General features: G+C 39.4%; 1 protein-coding gene across 2 annotated transcripts in view; it reads left to right on the forward strand.

The window, feature by feature from the left end:
* Positions 1 to 26924, forward strand: part of SCEL (sciellin) — a 141746-nt gene that overhangs the window by 34931 nt on the left and 79891 nt on the right. For both annotated transcript variants that reach the window (XM_073664079.1, XM_073664081.1), the window contains exons 2-9: positions 8801 to 8843; positions 9254 to 9380; positions 9468 to 9530; positions 12685 to 12750; positions 15130 to 15195; positions 21212 to 21235; positions 21336 to 21398; positions 25609 to 25677. In XM_073664079.1, coding sequence (XP_073520180.1) covers positions 8810 to 8843; positions 9254 to 9380; positions 9468 to 9530; positions 12685 to 12750; positions 15130 to 15195; positions 21212 to 21235; positions 21336 to 21398; positions 25609 to 25677 — 512 coding nt within the window. In that variant the 5' untranslated portion in view covers positions 8801 to 8809. The remainder of the gene's footprint in view (positions 1 to 8800; positions 8844 to 9253; positions 9381 to 9467; positions 9531 to 12684; positions 12751 to 15129; positions 15196 to 21211; positions 21236 to 21335; positions 21399 to 25608; positions 25678 to 26924) is intronic.

Raw genomic sequence — 26924 nt, forward strand, 5'->3', positions numbered from 1 at the left:
ATGTAACGCCCCTGTCCATGCCTACTCGTCCAAGTGTCTGTGGTGAAATGCACCCTGTCACACACAGAGTTTCTCAAAGAAGCGGTGATGTTGTGTGCGACATGCTGGTGGAGCGCAGGCACACCTTTCTTTGAGAAGTAGTGCCGACTGGGCATCTGGTACTGGGGCACTGCGACGGACATAAGGTCTCGAAAATCCTCTGTGTCCACCAGGCGGAAAGGCAGCATTTCTGTAGCCAAGAGCTTGCAGATGGTGAAATTCAACCTCTTAGCTTTCTCATGGCTAGGAGGAAATGGTCTTTTACTTGTCCACATCTGAGGGACCGAGGGCTGGCTATTGTGCTTAGACGGGGTTGATAAGGGTGTCCCCGGCAAACTGCCGGTCTGTGAGGAAGATGCAGGCGGACATGTTAGGTTGCCTTGATCCAAAGGTGGTGCTATCGATGTCGGACAGCGCTCAACACCAGCTGGTGTTACCACCTCCAAAGAAAATGATGACCTGCCAATCACGCTGGCTGTTGCGGGTAAAGAGGTGGCAGGTCTGCGCCCCAAAACAGGTGTGACTGCTGTCCCCCCAGTCACAGAGGATGAAGAGGCCGCGGATGCACCAGATATGGCAGACGGTGATTGGCCCGGCCGGCTAGGCCGCATTGTAGCACACTGAGCTTCCCACTGCAACTTATGCTTCATGTCCATGTGCCGGTTCATGCATGAAGTACTCAAACTATGTATTTTTTGGCCTCTACTTAGCTTTTGCTGACAAATGTTACAGATAACACGAGTTGGGTCATCTTTATCGATCTGAAAAAATGCCCAGGCTATGCAAGGCTTAGCACCCATGCGACCTGAAGAGCCACCACGACTTGTGGTGAGAGGCAGAGTTGTGTTTGAGGATGCAGTTGTTGACGTGCTTCCAGTACTACGTCTCTGTCCAGGAAGGCGCAACCTGACCTCGTCGTCACTAGCATCTTCCTCCACCTCCTCTGCTGACCTCATCTCTTGGCTGACTGTGGGTTGACAATAAGTGGGATCTCCGACCTCATCATCATCACCCTGTGCGTTATCACACCCGTCGTCCTCAGAGCCAACCTGTTCCTGCCCTGACAAAAAACTAAAGTTGTCGCTCCAATCAGGTATTTGAGTCTTATCATCGTCTTCCTCATTGTCTCCACCAACAGGAGTTACAGTTTGGGAATGAGGGTCTACATTATGGTCAGAACCTTCTGCGTCTGGTCCTGGATCCGACTCATAAAGATTCTGGGCATCAGTGCATATCATTTCCTCGTCTGGATTCACAGAAGCGCTGGAGTCGACCTCTGATTCCCAGGCTATAGTATGAGTAAACAGCTCTGCAGACTCAACCATCTGTTCTACCTCATACTCAGACGGGCAGCTGGAGATTTGGGAGCTGTGAGGAAGCAAGTGCGATTTGGGTGACACCTTTGAGGACTGGAGTATTTGTGATGTTGAAGTTGATGTGGAGGAGAGCCCACTTAAAGGAGCACTTGATATCCGTTGAAGCACCTGCTGTTTTTGTGCCTCATCTGGAATTTGTAGCGATTGGCGTGGCCGTAAGAAAGGGATCTTATCACATTGTCCGCTAAAAGAAGTAGACATTTTAGTTTGGCTGGAAGATGGTCTTTCTTCTGCACCTACCCCACGGACACAACCTTTTTTCCCCTTCCCAACACGCCTATTCCCCTTTCCACCAGCAGCAGGCCTTTTTCCACTCATTTTGGTGGTTAACTAATTCACAACTCTGGAGTTGTTTGCACAAAAAAACAATGGATGGTAACCGAGCAGAGCTGAGTGGCCAAACTGTGGTATTAGGCCAAAACTATTGGCTGGGCTAGATGCAGAAAAAAATTATTTTTAATTTGCAACCTGATGGAGGTCAGTATAGATGGACTAATAGAACAAGTCCCACACGCTGCTAGAAGCCCAAATATTTTTTCAGAGATAAATGAAGAAAAAAATTATTTTTAATTTGCAACCTGATGGAGGTCAGTATAGATGGACTAATAGACCAAGTCCCACACACTGCTAGAAGCCCAAATATTTTTTCAGAGCTAGATGCAGAAAAAAATTATTTTTAATTTGCAACCTGATGGAGGTCAGTATAGATGGGCTAATAGACCAAGTCCCACACACTGCTAGAAGCCCAAATATTTTTTCAGAGCTAGATGCAGAAAAAAATTATTTTTAATTTGCAACCTGATGGAGGTCAGTATAGATGGACTAATAGACCAAGTCCCACACACTGCTAGAAGCCCAAATATTTTTTCAGAGCTAGATGCAGAAAAAAATTATTTTTAATTTGCAACCTGATGGAGGTCAGTATAGATGGACTAATAGACCAAGTCCCACACACTGCTAGAAGCCCAAATATTTTTTCAGAGCTAGATGCAGAAAAAAATTATTTTTAATTTGCAACCTGATGGAGGTCAGTATAGATGGACTAATAGACCAAGTCCCACACACTGCTAGAAGCCCAAATATTTTTTCAGAGCTAGATGCAGAAAAAAATTATTTTTAATTTGCAACCTGATGGAGGTCAGTATAGATGGACTAATAGACCAAGTCCCACACACTGCTAGAAGCCCAAATATTTTTTCAGAGCTAGATGCAGAAAAAAATTATTTTTAATTTGCAACCTGATGGAGGTCAGTATAGATGGACTAATAGAACAAGTCCCACACGCTGCTAGAAGCCCAAATATTTTTTCAGAGATAAATGAAGAAAAAAATTATTTTTAATTTGCAACCTGATGGAGGTCAGTATAGATGGACTAATAGACCAAGTCCCACACACTGCTAGAAGCCCAAATATTTTTTCAGAGCTAGATGCAGAAAAAAATTATTTTTAATTTGCAACCTGATGGAGGTCAGTATAGATGGACTAATAGACCAAGTCCCACTCACTGCTAGAAGCCCAAATATTTTTTCAGAGCTAGATGCAGAAAAAAATTATTTTTAATTTGCAACCTGATGGAGGTCAGTATAGATGGACTAATAGACCAAGTCCCACACACCGCTAGAAGCCCAAATATTTTTTCAGAGCTAGATGCAGAAATTTTTTTTATTCAATTTGCAACCTGATGGAGGTCAGTATAGATGGACTAATAGACCAAGTCCCACACACTGCTAGAAGCCCAAATATTTTTTCAGAGCTAGATGCAGAAAATTTTTTTATTCAATTTGCAACCTGATGGAGGTCAGTATAGATGGACTAATAGACCAAGTCCCACACACTGCTAGAAGCCCAAATATTTTTTCAGAGCTAGATGCAGAAAAAAATTATTTTTAATTTGCAACCTGATGGAGGTCAGTATAGATGGACTAATAGACCAAGTCCCACACACTGCTAGAAGCCCAAATATTTTTTCAGAGCTACATGCAGAAAAAAATTATTTTTAATTTGCAACCTGATGGAGGTCAGTATAGATGGACTAATAGAACAAGTCCCACACGCTGCTAGAAGCCCAAATATTTTTTCAGAGATAAATGAAGAAAAAAATTATTTTTAATTTGCAACCTGATGGAGGTCAGTATAGATGGACTAATAGACCAAGTCCCACACACTGCTAGAAGCCCAAATATTTTTTCAGAGCTAGATGCAGAAAAAAATTATTTTTAATTTGCAACCTGATGGAGGTCAGTATAGATGGACTAATAGACCAAGTCCCACACACTGCTAGAAGCCCAAATATTTTTTCAGAGCTAGATGCAGAAAAAAATTATTTTTAATTTGCAACCTGATGGAGGTCAGTATAGATGGACTAATAGAACAAGTCCCACACGCTGCTAGAAGCCCAAATATTTTTTCAGAGATAAATGAAGAAAAAAATTATTTTTAATTTGCAACCTGATGGAGGTCAGTATAGATGGACTAATAGACCAAGTCCCACACACTGCTAGAAGGCCAAATATTTTTTCAGAGCTAGATGCAGAAAAAAATTATATTCAGTTTGCAACCTGATGGAGGTCAGTATAGATGGACTAATAGAACAAGTCCCACACACTGCTAGAAGCCCAAATATTTTTTCAGAGCTAGATGCAGAAAAAAATTATATTCAATTTGCAACCTGATGGAGGTCAGTATAGATGGACTAATAGAATGATGCCATGCCCAAAAGATTTTACTTCACTAGGTGCAGTAAAAAAATTGGTATTCTATACACAGGTGGTATATCTTGCAACACAGATAGGCTACTCCACTGACTAACACACTCTGCAATAGGCCAAAAAGGATTAGCTTTGCTAGATTCAGCCAAATGCTGTGAAAAAAACTTGCACAGCACTGGCACAGACCTGCCTGGCAAAAACTGATAGGAACTGATGTAACCTAGTCCTGAAAAGGACTCCAATTACAATTAGTCTTTACTCCCACAATCTATCTATTTAAGAGCACAGACCTGCCTGATAAAAGTCGTAGGAAATGCTGTAACCTAGTCCTTAAAAGGACTGCAATCACAACTATTCCCTACTCCCAAGCTATCTGTATATTTGTGCGAAAATTGGCTTGAAATTAACAAGGTATAGCGCACACAGCAACAGCGGTGCCGTCTAACACGCAGCTGCAGCAGTGAGAAAATGGTGGCGACGGGGAAAATGGCTTGGTCTTATAGGGCAAGGACATGTGACATACACTGCCAATCACACATGCCCTTGCTTGTGTGAAAAAAAGCACTTCGCTCCGTGTGTGCGCTGCTGATAGGCTGACAGATTGCACCTCCCCACTGCAAATGCGGGAAAGAGAAAAAAAAATGGAGATCTTCATTGTTCCTGCAGAGATACATCCCCTGCCCCTCCCCCCGCCCCGCTGTACACTCAAACTGCGTATTAACATTAATTTTCATCATTACTGAGAAAAAATCCAGTTATGATTTTGGTGCACGAACAGTTATCGAACATAACCTCGAACAGCCGAATTTTTCTCAAATTGTTCGTGTTCGCCGACCGGCTCGAACACCGCCCAAAACAGCTCGAATTTGAGATTGGCGAACAGTTCGAGTAGAACAACGCTCATCTCTAATAATAACATAAAAATGTCAATCTCCGTATATACTATTTTACATATCACTGCAGCATACATTTTACCTGTCGTTAGTTTTAACCCCTTCATGCCCGGGCAATTTTTCTTTTTTTTTTCCTTCGTTTTTTCTTCGCCTTTTTCCAAGAGCCATAACTTTTTTATTTTTTCATCCACATTGCTGCATAAGGGCTTGTTTTTTTGCGGGATGAATTGTACTTTTGAATTACATCATTCATTTTATCATGTAATGCACTGGAAAATAGGAAAACAATGCCAAGTGTGCTGAAATTGCAAAAAAAGTGCAATTGCACAATCTTTGGGCTGTTTTTTTCATGTACCATGTTCTATATAGAGTAAAACCCAGCAATATGATTCTCCAGGTCAGTATGATTACAAAGATACCAAACATGTATAGTTTTTTTATTTAAGTAATGGAAAAAAGACTTCGGAATTTTGTAAAAAAAAACAAAAAACAACAACTTTGTGTTGCCATTTTCTGAGACTCGCAACGCTTTAAATTTTTGGGATAAAGTGCTGTGTGATGGCTTATTTTTGTGCCCTGAACTGACATTTTTACTGATACCATTTTGGGTGTAGATACAATGTTTTGATCGCATCTTATTGCATTTTATCGCAATGTTGCGGTGGCCAAAAAAAGTAATTTTGGCATTTAGATTATTTTCTCGCTACGCCGTTTATCGATCGGATTAATTTATTTTAGATTTTGATATAGCTGACGTTTATAAATGCAGTGATTTGTTTTATTTTTAATGGGGCAAAAAGTGGGTGATTTGAACTTTTGTGTTTTTTTTCATATTTTTAGAAACCTTTTTTTTACTTCTTACTGTCTTTAATAGTCCCCACAGGGGACTTGAAGCTGCGATAATCTGATTGCTTGTGCTATGTATAGTGAAAATCATGATCTCATATGAACGCCAGCTACAGGCTGGCTTTCACAGGAGAATCATCATGACAAGCACAGAGGTCTTCAGCAGACTCCTGGCATTAATGGCAACCGCCGGTGTCTCGCAATCACGCCACGGACACACATGAAATGATGTGACCCCCCCCTGCCGGCTCGCGTTAAATGCTGTTGTCAGAGGTTGACAGCAGCATTTAATAGGTTAACAGCCGCAGGCCGGGCTCTGCTCCACCCACGACTATTAGGGCCACATGATGGCTGATTAAAAAAAGGCAAAAAAAAGGCAGGGACACAGCATATGACGTACATTTAAGTCATAAGTCGTGAAGGGGTTAACTACTGTCAGTAACTAAAAGATCCCTGTGAAAGGTATGGCATAATCTTATCCTTTCTATGCAGTGATTATGCATATAGAAATGTCACTAGGAACAAATATGCGAACACTGCCCATACTCCCTGGTTTCATATGACTGGATCAGTCAAACAAAATATTTGGCAACATGCAAAGCAGGAGTGACTGCAAAACCCGCCAGTTTCACTGAGTACATCTGCATATTTTATAGAGGTGTGGAGTCTGAGTCATCTTCATTTCTTCCATCATCATGCTTATAACCAAAGTTCAAACCACATTGTCTACAAAGGAACACCATTTAAGCCTTCTTCTCATATACAGAGCTAGCATAGGCACTCTTAAAGCACCACTCTAGCATTTCTTTTATTTCAGTGCTGGAGTGGTGCCATTAATGTACGTTCCCTACCTCTAATAATATACTTACCAGCCGCCATCTTCTGCTCTTTCCGGCACTGTTTTCTGCTCTTCTCCGTCTGACCAGAAGTCAGAGCTAACGGTGACAAGCTCTCAATGTAAGTCTATGAGATCCTCAATCTGGTCTCGATCTGGCTCTCATAGACTTACATTGAGAAGTGACCTCTGGCTCACCCATCAAACACTGGAGCAATCTGTCAGGTCACAAACAGCAGAAGACATCTGGATTGGCGCTGAAAACAGAAGATGGCAGGGCATATGCATTAGTGATACCACTCTGGCAGGGAAATAAAAAAAAAAAGACCGGAGTGGTGCTTTAATATGTAGCAAGTTCTAAAAGTAGTGAAAAAAAATTACTAATTTTTCTCAGTTATTAAGAAGTTTCTGGAATAAAGCAGCTATATTGTACTAGTATCAGTCATTAATTAGTAGTAAAATAATATTCCAAATATGTTATGCAAGGCTATTTTGGTATTTTAGCCATAAAGGATTGGCCACTGTAGGCCCTATAGGGATGTCAAACTCAAATACAGAGAGGGCCAAAATTAAAAACTTGGACAAAGTTGCAGGCCAACCTTGATATTTATTTAAAAAATATCTACAATTGAGGAAGTTTTTCATAATAAACAAATATAATGATGAACCTTTTCATATGGAAACAAACTTAAAACCTCCTGAGTGATGACTGTTCATGCCATTGTTGCATCGCTGGCCCAAACTGTGCGCTGCTAATGATGCAATATGGGGCATATTTGCCTTTATAGCATCGGAAGTGCAGCGGTGCTGAAGCTGATAGTGATTCAGCCAACCTCAGGGCTGTGCTTACAAGCTCAATAGAGAAGAGAGCTTGCAAGCACTACGCATGTTCGGCCAACACTGCTAGAAAAATCCCCATGGCCACAAGCAGTAAAGAATAATACAAAAAAAAAAGAAAATATTTGGGAAGAATGTAGTCAAATGTTAATACATAAGTTGCCCTTACAAAGTAATTTTCCTCCCATTGAAGCCCCTAGATTGCCCTTTCATTGACTCCATAAAGTATGATGCTAATAAAGGAGCCCCCCAAACACAGTATGATACCCCCCTCAACCTCCACAGCAAAGTATGACCAACTGTAATCCCCACACAGCCCTCTACACAGTATAATCAGCCCCACATAGTCCTCCATACAGAATAATGGGCCCCACATAGTCCTCCATACAGAATAATGGGCCCCACATATTCATCCACACAGAATAATGGGCCCCACATAGTCCTCCATACAGTATAATGGCCCCACAAAGTCCTCCATACAGAATAATGGGCCTCACATAGTCCTTTATACAGTATAATAGCCCCACACAGCCTTCCACACAGTATAATGAGCTCCACATAGTCCTCCATACAGAATAATGGGCCTCACATAGTCCTTTATACAGTATAATAGCCCCACACAGCCTTCCACACAGTATAATGAGCTCCACATAGTCCTCCATACAGAATAATGTCCCCCACACAGTTCTCTATACAGTACAAAGAGCCCCATATAGTCTCCCACACAGTCTAATGGACCCCACATTAACAAAAATAAATACTCACCTCTCCTCATTCCCACACTGCTCAGGTCTCAGCAGCGCGCGCTCTGAAGTGCTTCACTGCTCTGCACAGATGTGCGAAATAGTGAAATCACTGCACCAGCTGCGTTGAGACATCAAATGCGGAGGGAGAATGATGGGAGAGCGTCAGCTTACGGCTTCCCTCTTCAATCATTGATCTAAGATGCCGGCACAGTTGAAAGTGCGATGCCGGGGGAAGGGGTGGTGATAGTCCCAGTGTCGTGGGCCAAATATGATCATTCTGCGGACCCGTGGACCAGAGTTTGACCTAAATGCTGTAGGGTAAATCAGTATTACCTCATAAGGCAGGACTTTTTGACCCATTGCTTCACCCTTATACTACAGGTCTAAATGAAACATTAAATTGGGAATACATACAAATAACGTGCAAAGAATTTCAACATTCACATACATAATGCTGGTCAATAACATTTATCACAGAATACTATTGTCTAATGTCATTCTTTTGTTTTATATTTTTCAGGTTTGAAACATGTCTACTTTCAGCTTTAACAAATCTGGAAATGGTAATATCTAAATAAACATGGGCATAATGTGTAAAAGCAAACTAGCAAATGTGATCAACCCCTTAAAGGGAACCATGTCACTATGAACCTGCAGATATGGAGTTATTCTGCAGGTTAATAGGTTATGAAGGTGCCTGGCCTCTGAAGCGAGAGTGCGACAGACACCCGGGATAAAATGAGCTTTATTCCTTCTGGGACGGTGCAGTCACCGGTGCAATCATGGTTTGAACTGTCAATCTACAAGAGTGCATCGGCAACCAGAAAGCTGGGAGACCTGTACACAGAAGTTGAGCACACCCCTTTAAAAACTGTTTTTTTAAATTATTTTTTGATATTAAAAGAATGGATACTACATGAATATGTGTAATGTCGTCACAGGCAATTCATTTTTTTTCTGTTCTCTCCAATAGATGCCAAAAGTAACACACTGGGATCAATGAACAGACAGAATGTGATACAGGAGACTAACAAGAAAAGGACCCTGCTAAAGGACAGTAGTTGGATCAAAAACCGACCAGAAGAGGAAGAAGAGAAGATGTAATAGAAGCTACGGCACCATCAATGTATGCACTGGTGTCTGTGTTATCTCTGTTTACATTCATTTTCTCTTTCCAATTATTACAGTAGAGATGAAAACTATGGGAAAAGTGTTCTGAACCGATATAAATCACAAGAGGACTTGGACAGGTAATAATTAAATTATATGAAAGCTTTGCAACTTTATGAGAAAACTGTTTGAAAACGTTATGAGATTACTGCTTAATATAAGTAGGAACCATAGAACAAAGGGTTCTTTCTTTTAACACATTTGCAAACTCTGTAGGATCCAACTTGTATCAATTTCCATTGTCTCCACTTATGATTAGATACACTTTACAAACATTTTATTGACTTTACAAAGCATAGAAATTAAAGGGAATCTGTCAGCAGGTTTTTGCTACCCCATCTAAGAGCAGCATGATGTAGGCAAAGAGACCCTGAATCCAATGATGTATCACTTAGTTTACTGGGTACAATCAGTTTTAGATGTAGAAAGCAACAGAGCTGAGAAAGCTAACTCCACCCACACCGCCTCTCTATCTACATAGTCTATTGATAGTAAGCTGCTTATCACAAGAGGGGGCGGAGTCTGACTAGCAGTTGTATGCATAGCAGACCTGGCAATGATAATCTCCTAGTGATAAAACCTTTATTATAAATAAACAGCAGCACATAACTTAATAAGTGACACTGCTGTCTTCAGATTACATAGCAAAAACTTGCTGATGGATTCCCTTTAAAGCTGTTGAAAGATGGATTCTAAACTTTGTGTACATTAGTAGTCATAGTTGTTTTGGAATGTGAAAGGTAAGCTGTGGCATACCCTGCATGGAATTATTTATCCCTACTGGTGCACTCATCACACCTGCTTTTAGGACTGGGTAAGAGATGGTGATGCATGTGTAACCCTGTACAATGCTCATCAGGCTTGCACTCTGCATGGTCCTCCACTAGAGAGACTGTTACTGTGATGTATTTCAGGGTGGGCACTGACACTACTTCCTGTGACTCTGCACACGATATCTATAAAACACCTCCTTAGTCTTGGGTAAGATATCCTAGTGCTTTATACATTAGTTTGTCCCTGTGAGACCAACTTTGATGCTTATAATCTGCATAGTAGTATCCCTCTGTTTAACTTACAGTATATGGTATCTGCTTTATTCCTTCCTTTTTTTGTTGGCTTGATTTGCACTTAGCACCTTCTTACATATGATATCGTTATTACTGTATGATGATGGGAGATATATGCACTTTGAGACTTTTAGTTTCAATCGGATGATCAATGAGATGCACGGAGTTTAGGTATTAACTGTTCTCTTAGAGGCACAATGTTTTTAGATATTGTAGGATCTGACATATACGAGACATGGGAACTGTATTGCATTATGCCACCGGGCCTCTTTTCACATCATGGACATTCCCTGTAATTTTTATTGAAAAAGTTTTTATATAATTGTGTTGTTTTGATATTTTGAATTTATAAAGAGATATTGTTTTTGATAATATGAGAGTTATTTTCTAGATTGGATTAAACATATTATAAAGCAGATGCAGCTGAACAAATTTATATAAAGGCTGTAATGCAAGATTCTATATAATTTATTTATTCATTTAAATCTCATAGAAGCTCCTTCTATTTTTAGGATTCAAGTGGTCAGTTGTACTGTGTATGACTGTACATACATAGTTATTATTATTTATTTATATAGCGCCATTGATTCCATGGTGCTGTACATGAGGAGGGGTTACATACATAATACAGATATCACTTACAGTAATGAATAAACAATGATAGAATGGTACAGAGGGAAGAGGACCCTGCCCTTGTGAGCTTACATTCTACAGGATGGGGCGGAGACAGTAGGTTGAGGGGTTGCAGTAGCTCCGGTGTTGTTGGTTGAGGTGGCAGCAAGCAAGGCCATGGCAGGCTGTAAGCTTGTTTGAAGAGATGGGTTTTCAGGTTCCGTCTGAAGGATCCAGGTGTGGTGGATAATCGGACGTGTTGAGGCACAGAGTTCCATAGGATGGGGGATATTTGGGAGAAATCTTGGAGACGATTGAGTGAGAAACCAATAAGTGTGGAGGAGAGAAGGAGGTCTTGGGAGGATTGGAGATTACGTGAGGGAAGATATTGGGAGATTAGTTCAGAGATGTACGGAGGAGAGGGGTTATGGATGGCTTTGTAGGTCAGTGTTAGTAGTTTGAACTGGATACGCTAGGCAATTGTGAGCCAGTGAAGGGATTTGCAAAGGGGAGTAGCAGAGGAGTAGCGAGACGAGAGATGGACCAGTCGTGCAGCAGAGTTAAGGATGGATTGGAGGGGTGCGAGAGTGTTAGCAGGTAGGCCACAGAGGAGGATGTTGCAGTAGTCGAGGCGGGAGATGATGAGGGCATGCACAAGCATAGTTGTCAATCACTAATTAGGACCACCCAGTGGACTCCTAAAAATATAATTTTTAATTAAATTATTAAAAGATATACTGAATCTTTCCCCAAAAAAACTATATGTCAATCAGCTCAGCTCCTCCTGCTGCCCACAGATAGAGCCCTATGTAAAGCAGATTTTTGCTACTTCATTTGAGAGTAGCATAATATAGGCAAAGAAACCCTGAATCCAACTATGTGTCACTTAGCTTACTGGGTGCAGTAGTTGGGACATAGTCAGAATTCTTAGATATAGCATGAAGCCGACTTCATAAAGCTTCCCTTGCCCACACCAAGCTCTGTATGTACATAATCTATAGACAGCGAGCTGCTTATTGCAGGAGGGGGTGGAGTTGGTTGAGTGCCCGCGCATCAGCTAGTCACAGCAATGATAAAACCTTCATTGTAAGTAAACAACAGCACACAGCTTGATAAATGACACATTGTTGAAATCTGTGTTTTAAGCCCTCCCTCACACATTCCCTTTAAATTATTGTGAATTGTCGTTGAGTGATCTGGTGTGTAGCTGCGTTATCCTAGATCGTAATGGGAACTGCTGTGTCCTTTTTATCTTTACAAATGGGAGACATAAGATAACATTATATGCTGTTGATTTCCAGATTGATTTTGGGGGAAGGCATGATATTTGTGAATAATTACATTGTAAAAGGGTTAATTACGTTTTTCAATACTAGAGGGATACTGGACGTCCTCTGTCAGCCAGTCATATGCCTGTTGGAAATATATCAATGTGTGTAATTATAACATGGTAGAAGTCTCATTTGGGTCAGAGAGTTTATGAAATATGTTTTGTAGAACTGGGACATTTGCATGTTTTCTAGTAACATGAATTGTGGTCTGTGTTGTGTTACAGTGCCATGGATAAAGAAGACAAGAAGCCTATTCACAACAGATTTAGATCAGATGACGCTTTAGACAGGTATCTGGTTTTAGGTTTTATTTATTTTTTGTATTTTATTAGCAATCACAAAAAAATCTCTGCACATGCCATTTTATGTCATGTGTATATTGTGAAAATTTTCTATTAATCATAAAAGGTAATGATTAAATTCCTACCTACCAGCTCAATAACTGCACTTTTGTAATGAGTGGACTGTTTCCTAGGATCTTTATTTTCAGCCCAGGATGGTCCTGTGTGGCTCCTTTTTTAAAAGGGGTATTCCCATCTCCAAGATCCTATCCCAATATGTAGTAGATGTAATAATAATAATATTAACAAAAACCTCCATTTAGAAATGTAGTATAGTTCTTCTGATTTTCTATGTCTCATTCCTCATGTGCCGGCATTGCAGGACCTTAGGTATCCATGCTTATGACCACTAGCAACTAGCTAACTAAGTGTCACTATATCAGTGGTCATAACCATGGATACCTAAGGTCCTGCAATGCGTGCACATGAGGAATGAAACATAGCGAATCAGAAGAACTATACTACATTTCTAATTGGAGGTACTTGCGAATATTATTATTATTATTACACCTACTACATATTGGGATGGGATCTTAGTGATAGGAATACCCCTTTAATGATGTGAAATTTTGCAGCAAAAGTCAATTACTGAATGTTATACAGTCATTAAGGTCAATCAGCTAAGATGTCTGCATGTATGGCTTATGAAGTAACTAAGGAAGGATAAGAACATGAGAACATCAATCACTGCAGGACTGACGGGAACCACCAGGGTGGCGGAGGTTGAGGTGTTTCCTTGTCTTGTGTGCAGACAATAATGATTCTGTAATATAGCCACCTGCAGCTTTCCCTATAGACAAAATAAGTCTGTATAGTTATATTATCCAGTTCAGAAAGACTACTCAAACTATAACTTGCAGAAAAGTAAGTTCCCACTTTTTGACCATGAGAAAGCAGCAGGAGGTTTTTGATAGTCTTGATCATGCACCAGTCTTCCCAAATATTAATTAAGTGATTCGACCACTAAGCAAAATTGATACATATTATACACATTGCGTTTATGAATATATTAATATCAACTGTGCATTATTTATGTAAAACCACTTTCATATACTCCAGAATCATTTCAGTAATGACTTAGCTGCAAAAAATGAAGAAATGATTTGGTATATTAAGTTCTAAAATATCCATTTTTATTTTCTTGGAGCTTAGCTTGATGTATTGATTCAAAGTAATGTTAGGTGATAAATAAAATAAAAAAAGTCTGTTTATGCATTTAAATAAGAAATGTGTCACATGTAACCATACAGTACAAAGCTTTTTGCATGTTTTATCTTTTTCTTACTAATAACTCATATCAATTAATACCATGTAACATTGTTAATATAAAGCTATAGTACTAAAAGTTAAACACTCCATTCTTCTATTTAATAACTTGTAAGTAATTATACTGGGTAAGGACAATACTCACATTTTAGCAATGATTATTGTATCATCATAATTATTGTAAAATTTGGCATCTTCAATCTAGGACTGATTAAAAGAAATGGGGCATTTTAATAACAAGAGGAGTGTGCATAAAGTACTGATGTATTTTGCTCGACATTGAAATCTGGATGTTGTAGGCTCACAAAGAAACATAGTGTAAAGGGAAAGAATATAGAAACAAATGAAATAAAATACCGCTTTGCAGTTAAATACCCTGAGCATAAACCCATTCCCCAAAAGTTGAGTTTTCACAATATACCAGCAGTAGAGACAAGACAAATCTAAAGATATCCAAATTTGTCAGATTTGCTGGAATTCGGCAGGGAAATTTTGTTCACATAGAATTTATTTGATGCGATTCAAACGAGCCCCGATCAGGGGTCCAGAAATTCCAGGAGGGTCTGTAAAAATAGGACACTCTTTGGCCATGTCCGTAAAAAAAAATTAAGGAGTACATGATTTTTTTTTTGAGGCTGAAGAAACTTATACACATTAGTTTGACTTCAATTATCATCATTTTACATTTCACAGTGAGTGGATCTGATGTCATCAAAACAGAATTATCCCTAATATTTATGACTTATTATGGTTTTACAATGTGTCCATAAAATTGATAAACTGCCCAGAAAACATAAAAATCCAAGCTGGCAACCCTGACCCCGATTGGCATTAAAATAATAAAGCTTTGATTTTATTAGATTTTTAGATATAGTATGTCAAGACACAAGAAGCAAGAGAGTCAATGTTCTACAGTGTTTTACAAAAAGATCCATTATAACTTAACCATTACAATTTCATTGCAGCAAATTCTACAGAACATAGCCATAATCTCCAGTACCGTAACACAGATTATAATAATTTTTCTTTTTTTACAACCTGTGGTTCCATATTTCCTCACAGAATTCCATCAAGAAACACATATGAAGGAGGAAATAAAGCAGCCACTCTGGAAAGAGTACCCATGAGGTAGTGCCTAAAAATGCAGGAGCACAGAGATGTGCCTCTGACTGCGGCTGCTTGCTGGCCTTGCATTGACAGATTGCTCTTCAGCTTGTCAGTGTTGTATTGCATCTAGAGCATTGATCGGCATCTGTACTTCTGCCTCTGAATCAATGTTCATTAGCTCCCCTCTATGGAGCTCACATTACAAGTTACTGTATATAGCCAAACTAATAATACTGACAAAACATGACATGTAATATACTAAAGTCCAAGAAAATCTTCACGGATGTGAAATCACGCGGTGCCTGTCAATATTATTGGTGGCTATATTCAGTGTTTTGTATTTAGCTTGGTGGCTTTTTTTTTTATATATCTGCTATGCTGTTTTTGTAGCTTCTTTAAGAATTGACCGTTTGACTGATCCTAATTATTGTTAACGTTTACCTCCCAGTGATATTCTAACACACCCATCATAAACCCACCCATTAGTAAACTGAATTGGTGGCTTATCACTGGTCTCATGAAAGTTGGCAAAACTTTAAAAGTTAAGTGGGACTAGATGACCCTGTGGAACTGAAATATATGGTTGATATATAGGGACTGATTTTGCTTATTTTTTAATTATTTATTTTACATATTCTTGCTTTATATTCGGCAGCACTTTACAGGCATTGTCATCCATCACTGTCCCTACAAGGGCTCACAATCTAAATTCTCTGTTAGCATACTTAGGAAACCAGACTTTAGAGAGAAAACCCAAGAGGAGACTATACAAACTCCAAGCAAATGTTTAGAGAAATACAGAGCTCAATACAAAATATTAAACATATTATGTAGCTGGAAACAGACTGTATGCACTTCAGAATCAATTATATGTTAATGAAAGGTTTCCTAACAACTTATGAAACAGAAACGCCTGTAATGATACTGGCTACCAATTTCCATGTTAAATATGTTCTATGGAACTAAGCGCACTCTAATAGATGCGCATTTATTAACGTTACACCCTTATCTGGGTAATAGCATGTCATACCACTTCTTCTACTTTTAACTGTTTCAGTACAATTAGAGTAAAGTATTGCAGTGGCCTAAGAAAATGGCCAACTGAGCATAAATTAATGATGGAAGAACATGACAGACATTAAAGGGCCTTGGGCACTACAGCCCTAGTGAAAGGTCTCGCTACAGAATATAAGCTGCCATACCTGGTGGTTTTTTTTCTGATGATGCCACATCCATGCCATCTTTAGGAACATGGTTGAGAATTTAATTAGATCACAGCCTTTGAAACTTGTTATCAGCATCACTTACAGCAATTTTAATATCATAGCAAAAACTAATTGCTCCCACAGGAACCCTTTACTGTACATTAAATGGGCTGTCCTGTAAATCAGTCCCAAACTTCTATAACACAAAATATGCGCTATTGTAATGTTCTTTGCACTTTAATTCCTTCCCATTCCCATGGTCTCAGCTTGCTGTCATTGAAAAGAAAAATTATTGTTTACAATCATAGATTGAAAATCTGTCTCAATCTGATAATACCCAAACATGTTAGTTTTTAACATTGTATCCGTGAGGACAATCCTCTGCCAGCGGAGCACATCAGCAATAGAAACTCTCCTGACCTGGACCCCAGGTGGAGAACTAACACATTATACCAACCTGCCGCTCTGTGGGCAGGAATAGGTGTTGATGCCACCTGAGCTTCTGAGGGTAATATACGATTTTGTCTTTCACTGTCAGTAAGTAGATATTTTGAAAATAGTGATGAACTACAACACAAAATATAAGTTGCAGAAGTTGACTGTACACTTATGCCGACTACCAGCCAAGAGCCTGTTTTACTTACCGGTGAGAGGGAAATTCTCTGTTGCCAGACCCTTCTCTCTTGCAAGAACAAAAGTTCAGGTATGTTAAAAAACAACTTTTTTTTTTTTTGCCATTGGGGGAGAGTGGTTGGACACCAACAGGATCTGCCAAGATTTCTATAATATAATGACCATGTTACAATTGGTCAACTTTATAAATTGCATCTTTATAAATGGTTAAAAATTTAAAATTCACCTCATCAGTGCTCATAAGTTTTTGATTGCAACTTTTGACATTTTGATTAAAGGGAAACTGTCACCAGGTTTGACCGATATGAAATACGGTCACTACCTTTCAGCCCTCATATACAGCATTCTTTAATGCTGTATATAATCCCCCGATACGACCTGCAAGAGGAAAAAAAAGACCTTTTATTATACTTACCTTGGGGGCAGTCAGATCCGAGGGGTGTCGCTGGTCTTGGTCCGGTACATCTCTTCTTCTTGCGATGTTGTCCTCCTTCTTGCTTCGTGTGGATAACATGTCCCTACGTCATCCACATAGTCTCCCTGCTTCTGTGCAGGCACACTTCTCTGCCCTGACGAGGGCAGAGCAAAGTACTGCAGTGCGCAGGCACCGGGAAAGGTCAAAGAGCCCTGGTGCATGTGCACTGCAGTACTTTACTCTGCCCTAGTCAGTGCAGAGAAGTATGCCTACGCAAGAGCGCAATGCCGGGGAGACTGTGTGGATGACGTAGGGATGCGTAATCCACACGAAGCAAAAAGGAGGACAGCATCGCAAGAAGAAGGGAGGCTCCAGACCAAGACTAGCGACACCCCTCGGACCGTACTGCCCCCTGGTCAATATAATAAAATGTCTTTTTCTTGTCTTGCAGGTTGGATTGGGGGCTTATATATAGCATTATAGAATGCTGTATATGAGGGCTGAAAGCTGGTGGCCGTATCTCATATCGGTCAAATCTGGTGACAGGTTCGCTTTAAGCTTCCTATTTCTATTTAACAGTTTTTATTCCAACCATTTATGGATCAATGATATTGATCATGGTGGCTCAGTGGTTAGCAGTGTTACTTTATAGTGCTGGGGTCCTGGGTTCAAATCCCACCAAGGACAACATTTTAAGAAGTTTGTATGTTCTCCCAGTGTTTGTGTGGGTTTCCTCCCACACTCCAAAGACATACTGATAGGAAATTTAGATTGTCATCACTTTCCCCATTGGGGCTCAGAATGTCTGTAAAATGCTGGGAAATATGATGGTGCTATATAATTAAGTATAATAAATAAATACTTGTATGCTGCAGCTGTACCTGTGATTTGCATGCTAAGCATAAGCTTCAGTGATACCTTTATTCCAATGTATAAGTTCAAGTATGTTTTCAGTTTTGATGTAAATCTTTTTCTTTTAGAAAAAGACCTGTCCACTCTCTCAACATGTCTATTTTAGTAAATACTTGTATTCCCAAAGAAATAACAATTCTGCATCTTTACCTACAACTCTGCATTATGTAATGTTATCATAATTTCATCTAAAGCACCAAGAATTCCATGTTGCTGTACATGTGATGAAGGTTTACACACAATACATATATAAAATACAACTACATACATACTACTAAATAAACTAACAGGAACCTAACTGGTACAGAGATGACCCTGCCCTCACGGGCTCACAATCTACATGGTAATGGGGAAGTAGAGAGAAGGTCAAGTGGTTGCAGCAGCTTCGGTGGTAGTGAGGTGACAGTGGTGTTATTGCAGGTTGTAGTGAGCTGGCAGCGGGGTTATTGCAGGTTGTAGTGAGCTAGTAGTGGTGTTCTTGCAGGTTGTATTGAGCTGGTAGCAGTGTTCTTGCAGGTTGCATTGAGCTGGTAGCAGTGTTATTGCAGGTTGTAGTAAGCTGGTAGTGGTGTTATTGCAGGTTGTAGTGAGCTGGTAACAGTGTTCTTGCAGGTTGTAGCGAGCTGGTAGTGGTGTTATTGCAGGTTGTAGTGAGCTGGTAGCGGTGCTATTGCAGGTTGTAGTGAGCTGATAGCAGTGTTCTTGAAGGTTGTAGCGAGCTGGTAGCGGTGTTATTGCAGGTTGTAGTGAGCTGGTAGCGGTGTTATTGCTGCCTGTAGTGAGCTGGTAGCGGTGTCATTGCAGGTTGTAGTGAGTTGGTAGTGGTGTTATTGCAGGTTGTAGTGAGCTGGTAGCGGTGTTATTGCAGGTTGTAGTGAGCTGGTAGCGGTGTTATTGCAGGTTGTAGTGAGCTGGTAGCAGTGTTATTGCAGGTTGTAGTAGCTGGTCGCGGGGTTATTGCAGGTTGTAGTGAGCTGGTAGCGGTGCTATTGCAGGTTGTAGTGAGCTGATAGCAGTGTTCTTGAAGGTTGTAGCGAGCTGGTAGCGGTGTTATTGCAGGTTGTAGTGAGCTGGTAGCGGTGTTATTGCAGGTTGTAGTGAGCTGGTAGCGGTGTTATTGCAGTTTGTAGTGAGCTGGTAGCGGTGTTATTGCAGGTTGTAGTGAGCTGGTAGCAGTGTTATTGCAGGCTGTAGTGAGCTGATAGCAGTGTTCTTGAAGGTTGTAGCGAGCTGGTAGCGGTGTTATTGCAGGTTGTAGTGAGCTGGTAGCGGTGTTATTGCAGGTTGTAGTGAGCTGGTAGCGGTGTTATTGCAGGTTGTAGTGAGCTGGTAGCGGTGTTATTGCAGGTTGTAGTGAGCTGGTAGCGGTGTTATTGCAGGCTGTAGTGAGCTGGTAGCAGTGTTATTGCAGGCTGTAGTGAGCTGGTAGCGGTGTTATTGCAGGCTGTAGTGAGCTGGTAGCAGTGTTATTGCAGGCTGTAGTGAGCTGGTAGCGGTGTTATTGCAGGTTGTAGTGAGCTGGTAGCGGTGTTATTGCAGGTTGTAGTAGCGGGTCGCGGGGTTATTGCAGGTTGCAGTGAACTGGCAGCGGGGTTATTACAGGTTGTAGGCTTTCCTGGAGCAGTGTTTTTTTCAGGTCACATCTGAAGGACAAGCTGATATGCTGAGGAAGTGAGTTCCAGAGGATGGGGGATGCTTGGGAAAAGTCTTGGAGATGGTAGTGGGAATAATATCTTTTATTCCTACTGGAAATTTATAAATAAATTGCCACATTGTGACATTGTCGGTGTATAAAGACACCTCCAACCGGTAATGCCCCACTTTCTCAGAGGAATAACAGAGGAACAGCACAGCACAGAGATCTAGGATTTAGGAAAAGATGATCCCTAATAATTATATTTTAAAAAATGTAAGCATTTATTATATTAGACATGACAGGAGAGACCGGCCCTCTTTAAGAAGTGCACACATGGTATTCTCTAGTTATTAAAAGGTATTTTATGATGAACTCAATTACTTAATTACATTATACAGTGTAAGACCAAAATATAGGTTATATTAATTGAGTTATCACATGGTCTGAGGTAGAAATATTATAAAATATTTATTTAATTTATTTTGCCAATATAGATTATACAAAGGGTGACTGAGCAGCCAATATTAATAAAAAGGATGTTAAAAGCGAAAGAAATAATGAGGAACAGATTTGTATCTGTGATATTGAGCCGGTTTCATATGGTTATTGTCCATGCCCCTAATTTTTAATAACATATTCTTTGCATCTCTGATTTAATACACTAAATATATTAATTACCTACTGTCCTTTAACACATATTTTACCTGTAAAATTGTTTAAAAAATTATAGTTAATTAATTAACCAATCATATTAACAACATTCTTTACTGGATACTCTTTAAATAGAAGATACTTTTCAGATAAAACAACTAATAATAAATGCACAAGTTATTAATATCGTAACTAAGAGTTTCATATTTATTATTTCTAAAAGATGTTTAATGGTGTAAATTGCTAAAAGATAAAACAGTAGAGACGACAACAGGGACAATCCTCTTACGTGAGTGAGCTGCTGACGTTATTCAGTGAATCTGATCATTGACAGAGTTAATCGTGCCACCTACTGGGCACCAGCCGTCATTTTCATGACTCGAATAGGACGTGTTATGACTAAGACAACTTCCAGCACGAGATGTAATTAATGTTTCTTTATAATAATCCTGTAAATATGGAAGAAAAAAACTAGAGGAAATAACGACATTTATACACAGTAATTTTCCTACGTGCCTTACAGAAATTTCTGTCTGTTTTTTCTTTAATGCCACTCCTGAAAGTATGCTTTTTGTTTCCATTTAGTGGACCAGAAGCCACCAACAAAAGGTATGAATGTTTCTCAATTATAGGTACGGATTGTCATGTACATTGCTCATGTTTTTGTTGGGATTTTAGTCTGACGCAATGAATTAATCTTTACATTCAGTAGACAATCCTGGGCTCCGAGTAACAAGACGACAACTTCAACGACTACAGAGGAATCCAAAAGGTACAGAATCCATGACAACAGATCATACCTTACCTTCCTCCGTACTGTTGATAACTGAACATTTTATGGCCAATTTAGAAGAGCCAAAGCTCGGCGAATGAGTGTTCATAAAAATGTTCGTTCCTCACTACTGGCCCATCTAAATAGGCTGGCAATCACCCAAGGAACGAGCAAAATGCAGATACAGCAAAATCTGGTGAGATTCTTTTCTCTGAGAGTTATCAACTGTGAGAACAGCTGATTCTATATATCATTTAAATGGTATATTGTGCTCAAACGTTACAAGATTTGGCCTATTTCGCCATTTTGGCAAGTTGTTGCTCTGTAAAATACAATTGGAGAAATGAATTTTACATAGAGAAAGGCCCACTTGAAAAATGAAAATGGACCATTTCTCACTGCGAATCTGCCCCTTACTCCTCCTTCCGCTCTAATTACGCTTACACCTTGTGCAACTTCATAATGTCATTGACATTATTATGTCAATCTCCCTTGTAGTTCATCCCAAAGGTGTTGAATGGGGTTGAGGTCAGGTCATGGTGGTGAGGCCAGTCATATTGCTCCACACCAAACTTACCCAATCATGCCTTTATGGTCCTCGATTTTTTTTACTGGGGCACTGTCATTATGGAACAGAAAAAGGCCTCCCCAAATTCTTTCCATGAAGTAGGAATCACACAATTACCCAAAATGTTTTGGTATGCTGAAGCATTAAGATTTGCATTCACTGGAACTAAGGGCATTAGGCCAGCACCTAAAAAACAACCCCATAGCATTACTTTGTAGTTAGCACAATGCAGTCAGGCAGGTAATGTTCTCTTGGCATTACTAAACCCAGTCCTTCAGACTGCCAGATAGAGAAGTGTGATTTGTCACTACATGCCATGCTCATTTATTTTTGCTGCAGGCCTCCTGGAGCTTCCTAGACCAATTTTCTTATTTTTTCATCAATTTTGAGGGATTCTGAGATCTAGGTAATGTCACTGTTGTACTAAATTTAAGCCACTTGTTGATGATAGTCTTTACAGTGTTCCATGGTTTATCTAATGCCTTGGACATTTTTCTGTACTCTTCTCCTGAATGATATTTTTCACCAATGAGATCCCTTTGCTGTGTTGTAAGCTGTTTATGGACCATGGCTTTTGCTGTAAAATGCAACTTAGAAAATGTCAAGAAAATCTTATAAGAAAAGTTAAACGTTATATGGGGTTAATCGGAAACATTTAAATGATGGTTATTTTAGTTTTATTATCTTTATTTTATCCATCAAAATGATTTCAGTTTGATTCTCAAAGTATTTGTACAGCATATGGATGACATTAAAGACATTAAAGATGGAAAAAGTTCTGAAAATATTCTTCTCGGTACGATTTTTTTAAATAATCAAAATCTGCATTTTTAACAAGAATGTGTAGACTTTTTATATCCACTGTATTTATAAAGCAACACCATGTCAATCCAGAACTCTAGCTGTTTGTTTTTCAATATATCTGAGCTAAGTGTCCTCTACACAAATAAATTACCTCAAAATATTTCCCAAAAGCCTGGGTATGTTCCTAAAATGGCCACGTTTTTTCCCTCTGCTTGGTGTGAAAAAAATTACCCTTACTGAGTACCACATTTTTAATCTTGATTTCTTTTAGTGTTTCTTAAAGCCATAAAGTTGCCATTTGAAAATGACTTTAGTTTTGTGCCAAGTCTGTGATGTGCTTTTTTTCAACAACATTAAACAACTGAATGCACATCCTCCGAGCCCAGTGATTCCATAATTTTTGCCAGGGGTTGTATAACTATTTTACTGATAGAGAGCTCTAAATTCCCTGCATGAGTAAGAACAATACTTGACTATCTACAGCCACCACTAGGGGGAGCTCACTGCTTAATGCTTTTATGTAGAATTTAAATGTAAGCTCTCTTATACTCTTTATTGGTGGCTGCAGGTAGATATTAAGGCATAAATATATGCTGGGATTTGGAGCTCTATGTATTAGAAAAACAAAGGTCTGGTCATTACAAAGATAAATTGGGAATTTAATTAACACAGAATTATTTTAACCTAAAAATATGTTGCTAAAATATGAATGTTAAGCAAGTAACCCTTTTTTGTGGGGGGAGGGGTGTGCTGTGGAAGGAAGAAGGTGTTGAGTAGCTTGATTTTCTAAGCATTGGTGCAAGTAATGTTCCTGAAACAGCTATATGTTCTCTTATGAAACCAGATGAAGACAAACTGCTAAAAATCTATGTATAGTGTAAAAACGAAAATTGCTCTATCTAAAGCAAAATATTATACATTTATTCTAAAATATTTTTAATATATATTTTTGTATCATTTTCTTTTTTATAGCTTGACTGTGATGCACTTAGGCTCTAACATACTCTTTTGGTGTAACTATGATGTACCCAAGTTCAATACATTACCCAACAGCTTACACAAGTTTAATAAATTATAATTGGCTGATTGTTTTTTAATAAACCTGTATCTGTGGGAATCTTCTGTGGATTTTTCTATTATAATGAACAATTGTATGAATCACTGTTTATGCTGGACAGGCGTTGCTTATTTTGGCTTCCTTCTGAACATTGTACTCCTTAGTTACTGAAGAATCGTGAATGAATTCTGTGTTCTTTCCAGTCTGCACTGTTACTGAGTTTAGTAAAATAAATGTAAAAGGCGACAATGCCAATGAAAATACTATCTGCATCCCAGTGCAAAGAGTAATGTAAACCAAGTGGGAACTTTTTTACTGTACGTATATATTTTTTTTAAATATAACTAAATGAAAAAATATAGACTGCTCAAAAAAATAAAGGGAACACTCAAATAACACATCCTAGATCTGAATGAATGAAATATTCTCATTGAATACTTTGTTCTGTACAAAGTTGAATGTGCTGACAACAAAATCACACAAAAATCATCAATGGAAATCAAATTTATTAACCAATGGAGGCCTGGATTTGGAGTCACCCTCAAAATTAAAGTGGAAAAACACGCTACAGGCTGATCCAACTTTGATGTAATGTCCTTAAAACAAGTCAATATGAGGCTCAGTATTGTGTGTGGCCTCCACGTGCCTGTATGACCTCCCTACAATGCCTGGGCATGCTCCTGATGAGGTTGCGGATGGTCTCCTGTGGGATCTCCTCCCTGACCTGGACTAAAGGCAGGCAGCAGATCGCTCTCCACGGCGTCTCCAGACTCTGTCACGTCTGTCACATGTGATCAGTGTGAACCTGCTTTCATCTTTGAAGAGCACAGGGCGCCAGTGGCAACTTTGCCAATCCTGGTGTTCTGTGGAAAATGCCAAGCATCCTGCACGGTGTTGGGCTGTGAGCACAACCCCCATCTGTGGACGTCGGGCCCTCATACCACCCTCATGGAGTCGGTTTCTAACCGTTTGTGCAGACACATGCACATTTGTGGCCTGCTGGAGGTCATTTTGCAGGGCTCTGGCAGTGCTCCTCCTGTCCCTCCTTGCACAAAGGCGGAAGTAGAGGTTCTGCTGCTGGGTTGTTGCCCTCCTACCGCCCCCTTCACATCTCCTGGTGTACTGGCCTGTCTCCTGGTAGCGCCTCCAGCCTCTGGACACTACGCTGACAGACACAGCAAACCTTCTTGCCACAGCTCGCATTGATTTGCCATCCTGGATGAGCTGCACTACCTGAGCAACTTCTGTGGGTTGTAGAGTCTGTCTCATGCTACCACGAGTGTGAAAGCACAACCAACATCCAAAAGTGACCAAAACATCAGCCAGAAAGCATTGGTACTGAGATGTGGTCTGTGGTCCCCACCTGCAGAACCACTCCTTTATTGAGGGCGTCTTGATAATTGTCAATAATTTTCATCTATTGTCTATTCCATTTGCACAACAGCATGTGAAATTGATTGTCAATCAGTGTTGCTTCCTAAGTGGACAGTTTGATTTCACAGAAGTTTGATTTCCTTGGAGTTATATTCTGTTGTTTAAGTGTTCCCTTTATTTTTTTGAGCAGTGTATAAAAAAGTCTAATAATCCATCGGAACGACGTTGTGTGCATTTAAAATATATATGTAGAGAGCAACTTTTATTTATATATTACTAAGATCATTATAAATATGCACTTTCTAATCATTTTTACCTATAAACATGCATTTAAAGAATGCTATTCAATTTGCATTATTAATGAAATACAATTCATTTATATTATTATTTGTTATATTCACATATAGGAAATCTTGGACTCCAACAAACAGGAACAGCACCACTACTACCACCACTACAACAACTGAAACTAGACAGTAAGAAAAAAAAACAAGTTTAACTCTTTTTAAATGTCAATCATTAAAAAGTAGATGTAAATCTTTTCAGTTACAGCTTATCCAGGACACCAACACAACTACAGTATTAAACAGTAGACAAAAGACAAAAAATACCTGGCCATTCTTGCATTAATCTTTCTCTACTGGTATTAGTGTTTATGCATATGACCATGGCCCGATTGGACAAATAAAATTATGTTCAATGCAAACAAATTGCCCTGGGCTGACAAGTAGATTGAAGGGCATCTTTACCCAGGGGCACAGTGGGCCCTAGTACCTGCTTAAATTTACTAGCTGTATATACATTTATAAAGGGAATCTGTCAGCAGGGTTTTGTTATCCCGCCCACACCACTGATTGACAGCATTCTGTGTACACTGTATATTGACAAAAAGCTGCTAATCAGTGATGGGGACGGGGTTACACAGAACAGGAGGACTACATGGCACGTGACATCTAGTACTGTAGTGATAATCTCCTGCTGATAAAACACTGATTTATTTAAACAGCACACAGCCTAGTAAGTGACACATCGCTGAAATCAGGGTCTCAGACACAATATCATGCTACTCTCATATTACATAACAAAGACCTGCTGACAGGTTTTCTCTAAGAAGATTTAGCATGGTTGCTAATTCTATTACAAGTAGCTTTCAAGATATTCCATACATATATACAGTACAGACCAAAAGTTTGGACACACCTTCTCATTTAAAGATTTTTCTGTATTTTCATGACTATGAAAGTTGTACATCCGCACTGAAGGCATCAAAACTATGAATTAGCACATGTGGAATTATATACTTAACAAAAAAGTGTGAAACAACTGAAAATATGTCTTATATTCTAGGTTCTTCAAAGTAGCCACCTTTTGCTTTGATGATTGCTTTGCACACTCTTGGCATTCTCTTGATGAGCTTCAAGAGGTAGTCACCGGAAATGATTTTCACTTCACAGGTGTGCCCTGTCAGGTTTAATAAGTGGGATTTCTTGCCTTATAAATGAGGTTGGGATCATCAGTTGTGTTGTGCAAAAGTCTGGTGGATACACAGCTGATAGTCCTACTGAATAGACTGTTAGAATTTGTATTATGGCAAGAAAAAAACAGCTAAGTAAAGAAAAACGAGTGCCCATCATTACTTTAAGAAATGAAGGTCAGTCAGTCCGAAAAATTGAGAAAACTTTGAAAGTGTCCCCAAGTGCAGTTGCAAAAACCATCAAGCGCC

The sequence above is a fragment of the Phyllobates terribilis genome, unplaced genomic scaffold (assembly GCF_046119375.1).
Source record: "Phyllobates terribilis strain yellow unplaced genomic scaffold, ASM4611937v1 Scaffold_2__4_contigs__length_985480577, whole genome shotgun sequence".
Lineage (NCBI taxonomy): Eukaryota > Metazoa > Chordata > Amphibia > Anura > Dendrobatidae > Phyllobates > Phyllobates terribilis.